At 43.0% G+C, this 17,732-nt stretch overlaps 1 protein-coding gene across 5 annotated transcripts in view; it reads right to left on the reverse strand.

Annotated features, from left to right (window-relative positions):
- Window positions 1-17,732, reverse strand: part of LOC133646750 (protein TALPID3-like) — a 42,730-nt gene that overhangs the window by 24,067 nt on the left and 931 nt on the right. For 2 of the 5 annotated variants that reach the window (XM_062042478.1, XM_062042477.1), the window contains exons 2-6: window positions 12,477-12,606; window positions 12,260-12,404; window positions 12,130-12,182; window positions 11,985-12,063; window positions 11,820-11,922 (exon numbers count right to left, since the gene is read on the reverse strand). The exons of 1 other annotated variant lie outside the window; for it this stretch is intronic. In XM_062042478.1, coding sequence (XP_061898462.1) covers window positions 11,820-11,922; window positions 11,985-12,063; window positions 12,130-12,182; window positions 12,260-12,404; window positions 12,477-12,606 — 510 coding nt within the window. The remainder of the gene's footprint in view (window positions 1-11,819; window positions 11,923-11,984; window positions 12,064-12,129; window positions 12,183-12,259; window positions 12,405-12,476; window positions 12,607-17,732) is intronic. 2 more of the 5 variants (XM_062042480.1, XM_062042479.1) reach the window with 2 other exon arrangements.

Consider the following 17,732-nt stretch of genomic DNA (forward strand, 5'->3'; position numbering starts at 1 on the left):
AGACCTTCGATCCCTCAGGCGGTACTACATCAAAAAGAGACATCAGTGTGTAAAGGATATCACCACATCGGCTCAGGAACACTTCAGAAAATTACTGTCAGTAACTACAGTTGGTCGCTTCATCTGTAAGTGCAAGTTAAAACTATACTATGCAAAGTCAAAGCCATGTATCAACAACACCCAGAAACGCTTCGCTGGGCCCGAGGTCATCTAAGATGGACTGATGCAAAGTGAAAAAGTGTTCTGTGGTCTGACGAGTCCACATTTCAAATAGTTTTTGGAAACTGTGAACATCGTGTCCTCCGGACTAAAGAGGAAAAGAACCATCCGGATTGTTATAGGCGCAAAGTTCAAAAGCCAGCATCTGTGATGGTATGGGGGTGTATTAGTGCCCAAGGCATGGGTAACTTATACATCTGTGAAGGCATCATTAATACTGAAAGGTACATACATGTTTTGGAGCCACATACTGTATGTTGCCATCCAAGCAACGTTATCATGGGCGCCCCTGCTTATTTCAGCAAGACAATGCCAAGCCACGTGTTACAACAGCTTGGCTTTGTAGTAAAAGAGTGAAGTGAAGTGAAGTGAAGTGAATTCTATTTATATAGCGCTTTTCTCTAGTGACTCAAAGCGCTTTACATAGTGAAACCCCAATATCTAAGTTACATTTAAACCAGTGTGGGTGGCACTGAGAGCAGGTGGGTAAAGTGTCTTGCCCAAGGACACAACGGCAGTGACTAGGATGGCGGAAGCGGGGATCGAACCTGCAACCCTCAGGTTGATGGCACGGCCACTCTACCAACCGAGCTATACCGCCCCAGAGTGCGGGTACTAGACTGGCCTGCCTGTAGTCCAGACCTGTCTCCCATTGAAAATGTGTGGTGCATTATGAGGCGTAAAATACGACAACGGAGACCCCGGACTGTTGAACAACTTGAAGGCCTACTGTAATGGATTTTTTTTATTTAAACGGGGATAGCAGATCCATTCTATGTGTCATACTTGATCATTTCACGATATTGCCATATTTTTGCTGAAAGGATTTAGTAGAGAACATCGACGATAAAGTTCGCAACTTTTGGTCGCTGATAAAAAAGCCTTGCCTGTCCCAGAAGTAGCGTGACGTCACAGGTTGAAGGGCTCCTCACATGTGCACATTGTTTGCACCAGCAGCGAGAGCGATTCGGACCGAGAAAGCGACGATTACCCCATTAATTTGAGCCAGGATGAAAGATTTGTGGATGAGGAAAGTGAGAGTGAAGGATTAGAGTGCGATGCAGGATGTATCTTTTTTCGCTCTGACCGTAACTTAGGTAAAAGGGCTCATTGGATTCCACACACTCTCCTTTTTCTATTGTGGATCACAGATTTGTATTTTAAACCACCTCGGATACTATATCCTCTTGAAAATGAGAGTCGAGAACGCGAAATGGACATTCACAGTGACTTTTATCTCCACGACAATACATCGGCGAAGCACTTTAGCTACGGAGCTAACGTGATAGCATCGTGCTTAACTGCAGTTAGAAACAGAAGAAATAAGCCCCTGACTGGAAGGATAGACAGAAGATCAACAATACTACCAAAGCCTGGACCTGTAACCACACAGTTAATGCTGTCCAGCCTGGCGAAGCCTAGCAATTCTGTTGCTAACGACGCCATTGAAGCTAACTTAGCTACGGAGCTATGCTAAAAACATTAGCTCTCCACCTACGCCAGCCCTCATCTGCTCATCAACACCCGTGCTCACCTGCGTTCCAGCGATCGACGGCGCGACGAAGGACTTCACCCGATCATCGTGCGGTCGGCGGCCCGGAGACGGAGGAAGTCAACCCAGACAGGTGAGGACAGCGGCGCGGCGGCGGACGGCGTTGTAGCTTTCGATGACACCCCGGCCGCCATCAGAGTCGGCAAGAAACATATATTTCCCCAAAGTTACGTACGTGACATGCACATAGCGGCACACAAGGACGGGCAAGCGATCAAATGTTTGGAAGCCAGAGCTGTACTCACGGTAGCACGTCTGCTATCCAACTAAAAGTCCTCCTGGTTGTGTTGCTGTAGCCAGCCGCTAATACACCGATCCCACCTACAGCTTTCTTCTTTGCAGTCTCCATTGTTAATTGAACAAATTGCAAAAGATTCACCAACACAGATGTCCAGAATACTGTGGAATTATGTGGTGAAAACAGACGACTTAAAGGCCTACTGAAACCCACTACTATCGACCACGCAGTCTGATAGTTTATATATCAATCATGAAATCTTAACATTGCAACACATGCCAATACGGCCGGGTTAACTTATAAAGTGCAATTTTAAATTTCCCGCGAAACTTCCGGTTGAAAACGTCTATGTATGATGACGTTTGCACGTGACGTCAATGGTTGAAACGGAAGTATTCGGACACATTGTATCTCAATACAAACAGCTCTGTTTTCATCGCAAAATTCCACAGTATTCTGGACATCTGTGTTGGTGAATCTTTTGCAATTTGTTCAATTAACAATGGAGACTGCAAAGAAGAAAGCTGTAGGTGGGATCGGTGTATTAGCGGCTGGCTGCAGCAACACAACCAGGAGGACTTTGAGGATAGCAGACGCGCTATCCGACGCTAGCCGCCGACCGCATCGATGATCGGGTGAAGTCCTTTGTCGCGCCGTCGATCGCTGGAACGCAGGTGAGCACGGGTGTTGATGAGCAGATGAGGGTTGGCGTTGGTGGAGAGATAATGTTTTTATCATAGCTCTGACGAGGTCCCGTAGCTAAGTTAGCTTCAATGGCGTCGTTAGCAACAGCATTGCTAGGCTTCGACAGGCGGCACAGCATTAACCGTGTATTTACAGGTCCAGTGTTTGGTTCGGTGTCTCCTGATAGTAGTATTGTTTATCTGCTGTCTATCCTTCCAGTCAGGGGCTTATTTCTTTTGTTTCTATCTGCATTTAAGCATGATGCTATCATGTTAGCACCGTAGCTAAAGTGCTTCACCGATGTATTGTCGTGGGGATAAAAGTCACTGTGAATGTCCATTTCGCGTTCTCGACTCTCATTTTCAAGAGGATATAGTATCCGAGGTGGTTTAAAATACAAATCCGTGATCCACAATAGAAAAAGGAGAGAGTGCGGAATCCAATGAGCCCTTTTACCTAAGTTACGGTCAGAGCGAAAAAAGATACGTCCTGCACTGCACTCTAGTCCTTCACTCTCACGTATTGACAACAAGGTAATACTACGTGATTATGTACTTTTATAGTTGACGATGATTAAAAAGTACACGATCCAGGTTGACTATTGACAACAAGGTAAGACTACTTGATTATGTACTTTTATAGTTGAAGATACTACGTGATTATGTACTTGATGATTAAAAAGTACACAATCCAGGTTGACTATTGACAACAAGGTAAGACTACTTGATTATGTACTTTTATAGTTGAAGAGCGTTAAAAAATACACCATCCAGGTTGACTAATATTGCATACTTGCCAACCTTGAGACCTCCGATTTCGGGAGGTGGGGGCGTGGTCGGGGTGGGGCAGGGGTGTGGTAGTGGGCGTGGTTAAGAGGGGAGGAGTATATTTACAGCTAGAATTCACCATGTCAAGTATTTCATATATATATATATATATACATCCTGAAAATATGCAAACAAAACTGTGTTTAGATAATTGATACTTCAAACTTGCATAAATAAATCTTAAGGAATATAACATAACTTGGCTTCTGAGAGCTTCAAAATGTAATGAATAAAATGCTAAAGTTGTTGATAAACAAGCAATTATTTTAATAATTAAATATGGTTTTTATAATATGGTGAATTATTATGATAATTTCAAATTAATTATTTCAAATTGTTTATTTTAATGTATAATTCTATGGCTGGATGTAATAAGGAGTTAATTTTGATGTTTTTAGCAAAATATAGTAAAAATGTATTTAGTTGTTGTTTTTTAAATAAGTAAATATATTTATTTTTAGGTAAGATAAACATAATAATACAATTTATCTCTAGTCTGGATGATTTAGTTCTTGTCACCCTGTTGTCCTACCGTCTCTTCCCCAAGGATGGCTCCATGAGCTGGGCAAACGCCTGGAGATGCCCTACTACGTCAGTGGTCCCCAACCTTTTTGTAGCTGCGGACCAGTCAACGCTTGAAAATTTGTCCCAATATTTTTTTTTTTTTTTTTTCATAAAGAAATACAATCATGTGGGCTTACGGACTGTATCCCTGCAGACTGTATTGGTCTATATCAGGGGTCTCAAACTCAATTTACCTGGGGGCCACTGGATGCAGAAACTGGTTGAGGCTGGGCCGCAAGAAAAGATTTCTTTAAAAAAATCTAACATGCACTTTTTAATGAATTCACCTTCTTTGAATGGCTTTCCCGCCCTAGCAACCATCTCACTCACCATGTAGCTAGCTTTGACTGCTGCATCGCTCTTTTCGGTTGCTTTCTTGAAGAAATCTTGTTGCCTCAGTAGACTGGTTTTAAAATGTGCAACCCGGTTCACTCTCTCATCTCCCTGGTATTTTGCTTTCTCCTCAGCATGTCTAGTTGTATAATGACGTTTCAAATTGTATTTCTTGTGCACCGCAACTTTCTCTGTGCAAATAAGACACGTAAAGGGCATCTCTATCCTCCTTCAAAACCGCAATAAAAGTACACCTCATGGTAACTTCAACCCTAAACTAACACCCTCCATGGATTGTTAATAATCAAATGTAAATAATCAAATGTAGATACTTTTTCTTATGCTTTCTGATCTCTCTCTCTCTCTCTCTATGTCCACTACTTGCTGTACATATCCTACCAAGTCAGCGCTGGGGTCCAGTGCACCAGTTTTTTATTGTCGCTCGGCATTCTACGGCGGGGGTGCTTTTTCCGGCACAACACCGGACCGCTCGTCTCCCCGCCCGGACTGTTTACAGCGGCGCCGGGGGCGGGAGCGAGCAGGCGGGCAGGCGAGGGAGGCAGGGAGGGAGGGAGGAAGAGCGTGTGCGGCTGTCGTGGAAAAGCGGCAAAATGTTTCTCTGCTTGCATCACGCAAGTGACATCGATGCATACTTGCCAACCTTGAGACCTCCGAATTCGGGAGATGGGGTGATGGGGGGGTTTGAGGGGTGTGTGTGTGTGTGTGTGTGGGGTGGTGGGTGGGGCGGGGGGCGGGGGGTTGAGGTGGGCGGGGTTGGGGGTAGCGGGGGTGTTTTTGTAGCCCGGAAGAGTTAGGGCTGCAAAGGATTCTGGGTATTTGTTCTGTTGTGTTTATGTTGTGTTACGGTGCGGATGTGTCCCGAAATGTGTTTGTCATTCTTGTTTGGTGTGGATTCACAGTATGGCGCATATTTGTAACAGTGTTAAAGTTGGTTATATGAACACCCTCAGTCAGACCTGTATGACTTGCTCAAGTATGTCTTGCAATCACTTGTGTGTGCATGCAGATGCCGCACACAACACGTGACTGGGCGGGCACGCTGTTAGTATGGAGAAAAAGACTGCGTGATGTCAGGTGACATTAAAGGCAGTGCCATCATGGCATGCCCTCAATATAGTTGAGAGCCACATACTACACCGTGATTGGTAGATTCCTTCAGCTCCTCACACAACGCTGTCAAGCGCCATTCATTTAAAACTCGCGGGCCGCACTAACATTAAACTTTCATATTAAGGTGGGGGCCGCAAAATAACGTCTCGCGGGCCGCAATTGGCCCGCATGTTTGAGACCTCTGATCTATATTGTTATATAACGTATATATTGCGTTTTTTATGTTGATTTAATAAATAAATAAAAATTGCTTTTATTTTTTTTATTTTTTTGTGCGTACCAATCTGTCCGCGTGGTTGGGGACCACTGCCCTACGTCAACAACACGGTCGGCGGCCCGTCGGTGCGCAGCTCGTACATCGCCGCCCTCTACTTCACCCTCAGCAGCCTGACCAGCGTCGGCTTTGGCAACGTGTGCGCCAACACGGACGCCGAGAAGATCTTCTCCATCTGCACCATGCTCATCGGCGGTATGCAGGACGCCTCGTATGGAATAACGTGATTGGGCAGGCACGCTGTTTATATAGTGGGAAAGTGGACGTGAAAAAAGGCTGTCCTCGCTCAGGTCCGCATGGAGCTGGAGGGGGCGTGGCCTCCAGCGCCGGCTGAAAATCGGGAGATTTTCGGGAGAATATTTGTCCCGGGAGGTTTTCGGGAGAGGCGCTGAATTTCGGGAGTCTCCCGGAAAATCAGGGAGGGTTGGCAAGTATGTAATATTGACAACAAGGTAACACTACTTGAATATGTACTTATAAAATTGAAGAGGGTTAAAAAGTACACCATCCAGGTTGATTAGTATTGACAACAAGGTAATGCTACGTGATTATGTACTTTTATAGTTGAAGATTATTAAAATGTACACAATCCAGGTTGACTAGTATTGACAACAAGTTAACACTACTTGATTATATACTTTTATAGTTGAAAAGGGTTAAAAAGTACATCATACGGGTTGAATAGTAATGAAAACAAGGTATTACTACTTGATTATGTACTTGTGTAGTTGAAGAGCGTTAAAAAGTACACCATCCAGGTTGACTTGTATTGACAACAAGGTAATACTACTTGATTATGTACTTTTATAGTTGAAGATGATTAAAAAGTACACCATCCAGGTTGACTAGTATTGACAAGGTAATACTATGTGATTATGTACTTTTATAGTTGAAAAGGATTAAAAAGTACACCATCCAGGTTGACTAGTATTGACAACAAGGTAATACTACTTGATTATGTACTTTTATAGTTTAAGAGAATTAAAAAGTACAACATCCAGGTTAACTAGTATTGACAACAAGGTACTACTATGTAATTATATACTTTTATAGTTGAAGATCATTAAAATGTACAACATTCAGGTTGACTAGTATTGACAACAAGGTAATACTACGTGATTATGTACTTTTATAGTAGAAGATGATTAAAAAGTACACCATCCAGGTTGACTAATATTGACAGCAAGGTAAAACTATGTGATGATGTACTTTTATAGTTGAAGATTATTAAAAAGTACACCATCCAGGTTGACTAGTATTGACAACAAGGTGATACTAATTGATTATGTACTTTTGTAGTTGAAGATGATTAAAAAGTATAACATCCAGGTTGACTAGTATTGAAAACAAGGTAATACTACTTGATTATCTACTTTTATACTTGAAAAGGGTTAAAAAGTACACCATATAGGTTGACTAGTAATGACAACATGGTAAGACTACTTGATTATGTACTTTTATAGTTGAAGACGGCGTGGCGAAGTTGGTAGAGTGGCCGTGCCAGCAATCGGAGGGTTGCTGGTTACTGGGGTTCAATCCCCACCTTCTACCATCCTAGTCACGTCTGTTGTGTCCTTGGGCAAGACACTTCACCCTTGCTCCTGATGGGTGCTGGTTAGCGCCTTGCATGGCAGCTCCCGCCATCAGTGTGTCAATGTGTGTGTGAATGGGTGAATGTGGAAATACTGTCAAAGCGCTTTGAGTTCCTTGAAGGTAGAAAAGCGCTATAAAAGTATAACCTATTTATCATTATTATCATTTATTTAAGAGGGTTAAAACGTATAACATCCAGGTTGACTAATATTGAAAACAAGGTAACACTACTTGATGATGTACTTTTATAGTTGAAGATGATTAAAAAGTACACCATCCAGGTTGACTAGTATTGACAACAAGGTAATACTACTTGATTATGTACTTTTATAGTTGAAGAGGGTTAAAAAGTACAACATCCAGGTTGACTAGTATTGACAACAAGGTAATACTACTTGATTATGTACTTTTATAGTTGAAGAGGATTAAAAAGTACAACATCCAGGTTGAATAGTATTGACCACAAAGTAATACTATGTGATTATGTACTTTTATAGTTGAAGATGATTAAAAAGTACAACATCCATGTTTGACTAGTAATAACAACAAGGTACTACGATGTGATTATATATTTAGATAGTTGAAAATGATTAAAAAGTACTACATTCAGGTTGACTAGTATTGACATCAAAGTAATAATACTTGATTATGTAATTTTAAAGTTGAAAAGGGTTAAAAAGGTACAACATCCAGGTTGACTAGTATTGACAACTAGGTAATACTACGTGATTATGTACTTTTATAGTTGAAGATGATTAAAAAGTACAACATTCAGGTTGACTAGTACTGACAACAAGGTAATACTACTTGATTATGTACTTTTATAGTTAAAGAGGGTTAAAAAGTACAACATCCAGGTTGACTAATATTGACAACAAGGTAATACTACTTAATTATGTACTTTTATGGTTGAAGAGGATTCAAAAGTACACCATCCAGGTTGACTAGTATTGAAAACCAAGTAATACTACTTAATTATGTACAAACCTCGTTTCCATATGAGTTGGGAAATTGTGTTAGATGTAAATATAAACGGAATACAATGATTTGCAAATCATTTTCAACCCATATTCAGTTGAATATGCTACAAAGACAACATATTTGATGTTCAAACTGATAAACTTTTTTCTTTTTGCAAATAATCATTAACTTTAGAATTTGATGCCAGCAACACGTGACGAAGAAGTTGGGAAAGGTGGCAATAAATACTGATAAAGTTGAGGAATGCTCATCAAACACTTATTTTTGAACATCCCACAGGTGAACAGGCAAATTGGGAACAGGTGGGTGACATGATTGGTAATAAAAGTAGATTCCATGAAATGCTTAGTCATTCACAAACAAGGATGGGGCGAGGGTCACCACTTTGTCAACAAATGCGTGAGCAAATTGTTGAACAGTTTAAGAAAAACCTTTCTCAACCAGCTATTGCAAAGAATTTAGGGATTTCACCATCTACGGTCCGTAATATCATCGAAGGGTTCAGAGAATCTGGAGAAATCACTGCACGTAAGCAGCTAAGCCCGTGACCTTGGATCCCTCAGGCTGTACTGCATCAACAAGCGACATCAGTGTGTGAAGGATATCACCACATGGGCTCAGGAGCACTTCCGAAACCCACTGTCAGTAACTACAGTTGGTCGCTACATCTGTAAGTGCAAGTTAAAACTCTCCTATGCAAGGCGAAAACCGTTTATCAACAACACCCAGAAACGCCGTTGGCTTCGCTGGGCCTGAGCTCATCTAAGATGGACTGATACAAAGTGGAAAAGTGTTCTGTGGTCTGACGAGTCCACATTTCAAATTGTTTTTGGAAACTGTGGACGTTGTGTCCTCTGGACCAAAGAGGAAAAGAGCCATCCGGATTGTTAGAGGCGCAAAGTTGAAAAGCCAGCATCTGTGATGGTATGGGGGTGTATTAGTGCCCAAGACATGGGTAACTTACACATCTGTGAAGGCGCCATTAATGCTGAAAGGTACATACAGGTTTTGGAGCAACATATGTTGCCATCCAAGCAACGTTACCATGGACGCTCCTACTTATTTCAGCAAGACAATGCCAAGCCACGTGTTACATCAACGTGGTTTCATAGTAAAAGAGTGCGGGTACTAGACTGGCCTGCCTGTAGTCCAGACCTGTCTCCCATTGAAAATGTGTGGCGCATTAAGAAGCCTAAAATACCACAACGGAGACCCCCGGACTGTTGAACAACTTAAGCTGTACATCAAGCAAGAATGGGAAAGAATTCCACCTGAGAAGCTTAAAAAATGTGTCTCCTCAGTTCCCAAACGTTTACTGAGTGTTGTTAAAAGGAAAGGCCATGTAACACAGTGGTGAACATGCCCTTTCCCAACTACTTTGGCACGTGTTGCAGGCATGAAATTCTAAGTTAATTATTATTTGCAAAAAAAAAAAAAAGTTTATGAGTTTGAACATTAAATATCTTGTCTTTGTAGTGCATTCAATTGAATATGGGTTCAAAAGGATTTGCAAATCATTGTATTCCGTTTATATTTACATCTAACACAATTTCCCAACTCATATGGAAACGGGGTTTGTACTTTTATAGTTGAAAATGATTAAAAAGTACACCATCCAGGTTGACTAGTATTGACAACAAGGTAATACTACGTGATTATGTACTTTTATAGTTGAAGATGATTAAAAAGTATAACATCCAAGTTGACTAGTATTGAAAACAAGGTAATACTACTTGATTATCTACTTTTATAGTTGAAGAGGGTTAAAAAGTACACCATCTAGGTTGACTAGTATTGACAATAAGGTAATACTACTTGATTATGTACCTTTATAGTTAAAGAGGGTTAAAAAGTACACCATCCAGGTTGACTATAATTGACAACAAGATACGTAGTATTAACTTGTATAAACAAGTCCTGGCATATCCACAATACACCCGGCAACAGGCCCAATCTCTAGTCATGGCCACAAGAGACCCGACAACTGGCCGAATGTCCTGTTATGACCACAAGAGACCTGACAACTGGCCCAAGGTCCTGGCATGGTCACAAGATACATGACAACTGGCCCAATGTCCTGTCATGACCACAAGAGACCTGACAACAGGCCCAATGTCCTGGCATGTCCACAAGAGACCTGACAACTGGCCCAATGTCCTAGCATGGCCACAAGAGACCTGACAACTGGCCCAATGTCCTATCATGACCACAAGAGACCTGACAACTGGCCCAATGTCCTGGCATGTCCACAAGAGACCTGACAACTGGCCCAATGTCCTAGCATGGCCACAAGAGACCTGACAACTGGCCCAATGTCCTAGCATGGCCACAAGGACCTGACAACTGGCCCAAAGTCCTAGCATGGCCACAAGAGACCTGACAACTGGCCCAATGTCCTGTCATGACCACAAGAGACCCGACAACTGGCCCAATGTCCTGTCATGTCCACAAGAAACCCGACAACTGGCCCAATGTCCTGGCATGGTCACAAGAGACCTGTCAAGTGGTCCAATGTCCTGTCATGACCACAAGAGACCTGACAACAGACCCAATGTCCTGTCATGTCCACAAGAGAACTGACAACAGACCCAATGTCCTGTCATGTCCCCAAGAGACCTGACAACAGGCCCAATGTCGTGTCATGTCCACAAGAGACCTGACAACAGACCCAATATCCTGTCATGGCCACAAGAGACCTGACAACAGACCCAATATTCTGTCATGGTCACAGGAGACCTGACAAAAGGCCCAATGTTCTGTCATGTCCACAAGAGACCTGACAACAGACCCAATGTCCTGTCATGACCACAAGAGACCTGACAACAGGCCCAATGTCCTGTCATGACCACAAGACACCTGACAACAGGCCCAATGTCCTGTCATGTCCACAAGAGACCTGACAACAGACCCAATGTCCTGTCATGTCCACAAGAGACCTGGCAACAGACCCAATGTCCTGTCATGACCACAAGAGACCTGACAACAGGCCCAATGTCCTGTCATGGCCACAAGAGACCTGACAACAGGCCCAATGTCCTGTCATGGCTACAAGAGACCTGACAACAGGCCCAATGTCCTGTCATGGCTACAAGAGACCTGACAACAGGCCCAATGTCCTGTCATGGCCACAAGAGACCGGACAACTGCTCGCATTTCCAGCAGCTATTTGTGTGAGGCAGCAGTTTGTGCAAAGACAAAATGGCGGAGCAGGCTGGACACAAGAAACACGGCGCGGGTGTCTACCGCCACCACTAGATGGGACCATCTCATCGCTAACACTTGGCTCCCACTATTCGGCCTTACGGTGAGTTTTGTCTGCTACACCTGCAAGGCCGCCCCTGGAAAATAATGCCCACCTGCTGCAAAAAAAGTTAGGGACCCCTGACTTAGAGCCCACACGAGCGTGACAATAGACATGTGTACCTGCAGAGCTCATGCGAGGCACCTGCTGATAGGTGTGCTCCTGCTCAGGCGTGACAGGGGTGTAGCGAGTGACGAAGCTGAGCGCCGACTCGAGAAGTTGGTTCTGGGAGAAAGAAGAAGAGCGGCATCAGCGGCTTCCGTCAGCTCGACAGGTGTGTCGCTCACCTGAAGCTCCAAGCGGCGGCTGTGCAGCGCCTCCAGGTGCTGCACTGTCACCTGGCTCCGCCCACTTTTCCCACGCTGCCTAATGAAGTGCACACATTACAGTCAGTGTGTGTGTGTGTGTGTGTACACTTAAGAGGACACCGACCTGTCCGTGATGTCACCTTGCTGAAACCCTTCACACGCCATCTCTGGTTGAGCCTACACACACACACACACACGCACACACACATGAGTGTCTATGAGTCGCACAACGTGTGATGAAAAGTGTACTGTACCATTTGCGCTGCAGCAGTGACGGGGGCGTGGCTGAGGTCTCCGTGGTTACCAGCCAAGATGTCTGCCCTCTTCTGAGCGTCATGGCGGCTGCTGGGAGGGTCTAGAAGCTGAACTTTTACGTTGCGCCTCTGGGGGGCGCAAGCGCTGAAAGAGGTACCAGATTTCAAAACAAAAATCCCACCGGGCAACTTCCTGTAAGACAACAACAACGCTCACCGTTGCTTGAGGGCCGCCAGCACCAGGCCACGAGTCCCTTCCTCAAAGTGTGATGTCAGCAGCTTGTGACCTGGACAGGAATCACTTTCACTTTGGTTCAAACAGCTGCGTTCAATGACAGGTGCGCCTACTGAGCAGCAGGGGGCGACAGAGTAAATTAAAGGTAAATAAATAGTAGGTGAATACAAACTAACTTTACATTACACAATAAATGTTTACCACTGACAAACCAAAGCAAGAGGGCGCCATTTTGATATTTTAATGATCCTGAGAGCTACGTTATGACCCTAGTAGCTCTAAGCAAGCCGGACAGTCCAGTCCACCTATGTAGCCTGGCAGCAGGGGCTGGTGGGCAGAGTTCAGGGCGTGTCTACGGTCCCAGCACCTGAACTGGCCTGTCTCAGCTGCCCGCTGACCAGAAGAGCCCAACTTAATAGACCGAGTTAGTTGGTCACTGCGGGGCACCTCACTACACCAAATGTCACACACCGGTGTTCTGTTGGAACCTGTAGTAGTGAGTCCAGAGATGGAAGTTTGTCTTGGGCAAGCATGCTTTCACAAAATTCTGCCCCATCACTCTCCGTTATGAGCATCTCTTCTCTCCATGAGTTCAAATATTATGCCTCCACGACTGGCTACTCGCTTCCCCTCACTGCACCTTCACCAAACTGTGGCCCAGTCACAATCATCGCTACTTACACACACACTTCTGACCTGGGTTCAAAGGAAACTTTCTACTATCAACTGACCTCCATTATTTAAAAGACCCCCTAAACTGAACGCCTGCTGATTCTTGGGGACTTCAATGTCCGAGTGGGTGTGAACTAAAACGCATGGCCTGACATCCTGGGAGACCAAGGTTATGGCAACCTGAATGACAATGGACAACGCCTGCTGGAACTCTGTATCCCCTATTCCTTCTTTCAGGGCTCTAACTCCTACAAGGCCACCTGGTGTCATCCTCGTTCTAAATGCTGGCCCCAACCTGACCTTGTGCTGGTGAAGCGTGCGCACTTAACACATTGCCGATCACTGCATTCAGCAGACTGTGACACTGATCACTCTCTTGCACGCCGGAAACTAAGGTTGACCCCAATCAAGCTTCATCACGCCAGGCCCAAGCCCACTCCTTGCCTGGATGTTTCTGCTACCTATGCTCCCGTAGCTGACAGCCCCCCTTTTGAGGTTTTCAGTGCAGGTGGGGATGCCCTTGTCTGCGTTTTACATCCTTTGTTTGTGTCTTGCTGGAACAGTGGGTATTTCCCAGATGTCTTCCCAGATGCTAACATCATCACCATCTATAAAAACAAAGGGGACCTACAGAGTTGATATTTGCTTGAACTGTTCTACCACAACTACAAGTCGTTGCAGACCGTATCCTCCCTGAAAGCCAGTGTGGGTTTTGAGCCGGTCGCTCCACAGGAGACATGGTGTTCTGTGTTCAACAATTACAGGAAAAGTGCATTGAACAAGAAAAACCTCTGTTTCTTGTGTTTGTCGACTTGACTAAGGCCTTTAACTACATCAGCCGATCGGGACTCTTCTTTGTTCTGCAAAGACTTGGCTGCCCCCATAAGCTGCTGAAGGTCATCACTGAATTTCATAATGGCATGAAGGCAACGGTACAATTTGAAGGCACTTGCTCTGACGAATTTCAGATGAGATGTGGGGTGAAGCAGCGTTGTGTTCTTGCTCCGACCCGAATATTGTTCTCTGCCCTACTAGGTCGCGCTTTCCCCGAAGACTCTGGTATCCTCTTACATACCCGCAGCTCAGGAAAACTGGTCAATCTATCCAGACTGCGGGCTCAAATTAAAGTAAGTCATGTCCTGGTGTGTGAACTGCTTTATGCCGATGATGCTGAACTACAACCACATCTTTTGACTCTGCATGCCAAGAGTTTGGCCTGCAGATTAGCATAAAAAGACAGTTGTCCTTGCCCAACCTGCAACCCTGAACCCTACTATCTCCATCTCCAACACATCTCTATCTGTGGTGGACAAATTTACCTACCTCGAATCCACTGTCTCCAACACCAACAACTTTGATGCAGAACTTGACGTGTTCATTGGAAGAGCATCGTCAGTTTGTAGAAAGTTGAGAAAGTGTGTCTGGCACAACAATAACCTTTCCTTGCTCCTCAAAGTATGTGTATACCACACATGTGTACTTAGTACCTTACTATACGCATCTGAGTCATGGACAACATATCGCAGGCACAAACATCGCCTCAATGCATTTTACTTCCACTGTCTTGGTTCCATACTGGGCGTGTGTTGGAAGGACCATGTCACCAAGTCACTCCTACTACAGAAATCAGGCTCCAGTGACCTGTACTCAACTCTTGGCCAACGCCATCTCAGATGGGCGGGGCACACTCATCGTACAAATGACACTCGCCTCCCCAAACTCTTATTGTATGGCGAACTAGCCAATGGTCCGCGCAAACAAGGACGTCCCCGTCTACGTTTTAAAGACGTAATCATGAGAGACCTGAAATATTTCTCCATCAACATTGACAACAGGGATGCTCTTGCAAGTGAGAGATCCAACTGGCATGCAGCAGTTAACAATGGCTGCGGAGTCTCTCAGGAGGCATACGAGTCATTCTTGGAAGAGACACACTTAAAACCGGAAGCAGTTAGTCACATGTGGCAGGAATGACCATAGAAGTGTCAGAGAAAACATTGTTTTTTATATAGCAAACACAAAATAGACATTATTTTCCACAAAAAATATGTTCAAACTAAAGTAGAATAATTCCCTCCATCCATCCATTTTCTTCCGCTTATCCGAGGTCAGGTCGTGGGGGAAGCAGCCTAAGCAGAGAAGCCCAGTCTTCCCTCTCCCCAGCCGCTTTGTCCAGCTCCTCCTGGGGGATCCCGAGGTGTTCCCAAGACAGCTGGGAGACTGTCTTCCCAACGTGTCCTGGGTCTTCCCCGTGGCCTCCTACCAGTCGTATGTGCCCTATATACCTCCCTAGAGAGGCGTTCGGGTGGCATCCTGAACAGATACTCAAACCAACTCATCTGGCTCCTCTCCATGTGGAGGAGCAGCGGCTTTACTTTGAGCTCCTCCCGGATAACAGAGCTTCTAACCCTATCTCTAAGGGAGAGCCCCGTCACCCGAAGGAAGAAAACTAATTTCGGCCGCTTGTATCCGTGATCTTGTCCTTTCGGTCATAACCCAAAGCTCATGACCATAGGTGAGGATTGGCATGTAGATAGACCAGTTAATTGAGAGTTTTGCCTTCCGGCTCAACTGCTATTCACCACGACGGACCGATACAAGGTCCGCATCACTGCAGACGTCGCACCGATCCACCTGTCGATCTAACGATCCACTCTTCCCTCACTCGTGAACAAGACTCCGAGGTACTTGAAAGGAATATTTGATGTGAAATAAATGGAGCCTTAAATATGTCAATAATTTATGACAACATTGATTTTGATTCATTATTATTTTTTAAACAATTAGGTTTTAAAAAATTACACTTTAGGGGATCCAAAAGGGTCCCAGTCATAAAAGTGTTAAAAATAAGTCACACATTTTATTTTTTACTTTCAACACTTAAATCTCTAGATGACCTTCAGATCCAACCTACAGGGTCTCTGCAGATTTCAAAAAGCCACATGTAAAACTTTATGAGACTTTTTAAGACCATAATAAGTACAATTTAAGACCCATTTCACATCGACAGCTGAGTGGCGTAATTTATCATCTAGAATAAACTTTCACAGCTCACCAGCCGATGATGTCAATATAGCCGCACAAGCTGTGTGATCACGGCGCCGCTATAAGTAGCTTGTCTGCGTTAGCGCTTAAAATAACAAGATCACTAATTGCTGGTTCACTTTCAAGTCACAAGATGTCAATAGAGTATTGTTGGCAGTTTTTGGATGGCTAAGCTGTAACAACACAATGCTGCGTGCGCACAGCACACTGGGTAGTGCGCGACTCATTCTGACCGGGCAGCACGTTTTGTAGTTACGTTATCGCGTCCTCAAAAATGCAAACATTTAAAAGCAAGACTGAAGTTTATGCATATTTAGATAAAAGTAACGTTAATAGATTTTTGAAGACCTTTCAAAATTGTATTTAAGAACTTTTATGAAATTTTAAACATTTTTAAGGCCTTAAATTCAATTTGTTGGATTCAAGACTTTTAAAACCATGCAGATACGCTGGTTTATTAATTTGGTATTTGTTTGTCTTATGCCCTTTTTGTCAAAGAAAACTGAGTTTTTTATATGTAAAACAAAACATTTTCAAAGTGTAATATTTGTATTTGTTGCTTCAAGACTCAATATGGAGGTTAAGTTGTGTCTATTACAAATTTTTTTTACTACACTGAATTTATGGAACTGAATTTTGCAAACTGATCTTTTTTTTTACATCAAATTATGCGTGTTTTAAAGTTCAGTACCAAAAAAATATGCGTAAAATAAATAAATCAGAGTAAAATAATTTAGAATTTAGAGTACAAATATTTGTTCTAATGAAGGGACTCACTTCCTGTAAACAACAAATATTTCTGCACTGAATTTTTTACACTGGATTTTTAAACACTGTATTGTAAGAACACACACATTTTGTTTACAAATGTTAATCAATGAATATAATTTGATGTAAATAGAGTTCACAAAATTCAAATGCAAAAAATGCAGTTAAAAAGTACACAAATGAATCTCCGTACATAGAAATAGGTAATATAAAGACAATATATATTACTTATCCAATTTTCCTGAAGTTAAAGAAATATAGTTTAAAATGATTAAAGAAATATGATCAAGAAATATGTAGATAGATAGTACTTTATTGATTCCTTCAGGTAACATTATGGTTGACAACTGTGAGATCTGAGATGCTACATTTATTTTTAGAAGGTGATACCGAACATTTATTTTGGGAGATCAGATAAATAGAGATGTCCCCATTCACAAAAAAATTATAATTTGGCACATTTATGAAAGATAGCGACCTAGAAACGATTAATAATATTATTATGTTGCAAGCTACATTTTTAATACATAGAAGTCAATTTCTAGAAGTGACACACAAATTCTACCATTGGATTAGTGATTTCAAATTATTAATACATTCTTGGAAATTGGTTAAAAATAGAGAAGCCCTAAATTATTGTCTTTTCAGATAAGCCTTTTTTCTGTATCTGTATGTATTTTATTTCTTTGTAGTTGTTTCTTTAAATATTTTGTATGGTTTCTTACTTCACTTTGTAGAAGGATGTTGACTGGT

The sequence above is a fragment of the Entelurus aequoreus genome, linkage group LG03, assembly GCF_033978785.1.
Source record: "Entelurus aequoreus isolate RoL-2023_Sb linkage group LG03, RoL_Eaeq_v1.1, whole genome shotgun sequence".
NCBI classification, from domain to species: Eukaryota; Metazoa; Chordata; class Actinopteri; order Syngnathiformes; family Syngnathidae; genus Entelurus; species Entelurus aequoreus.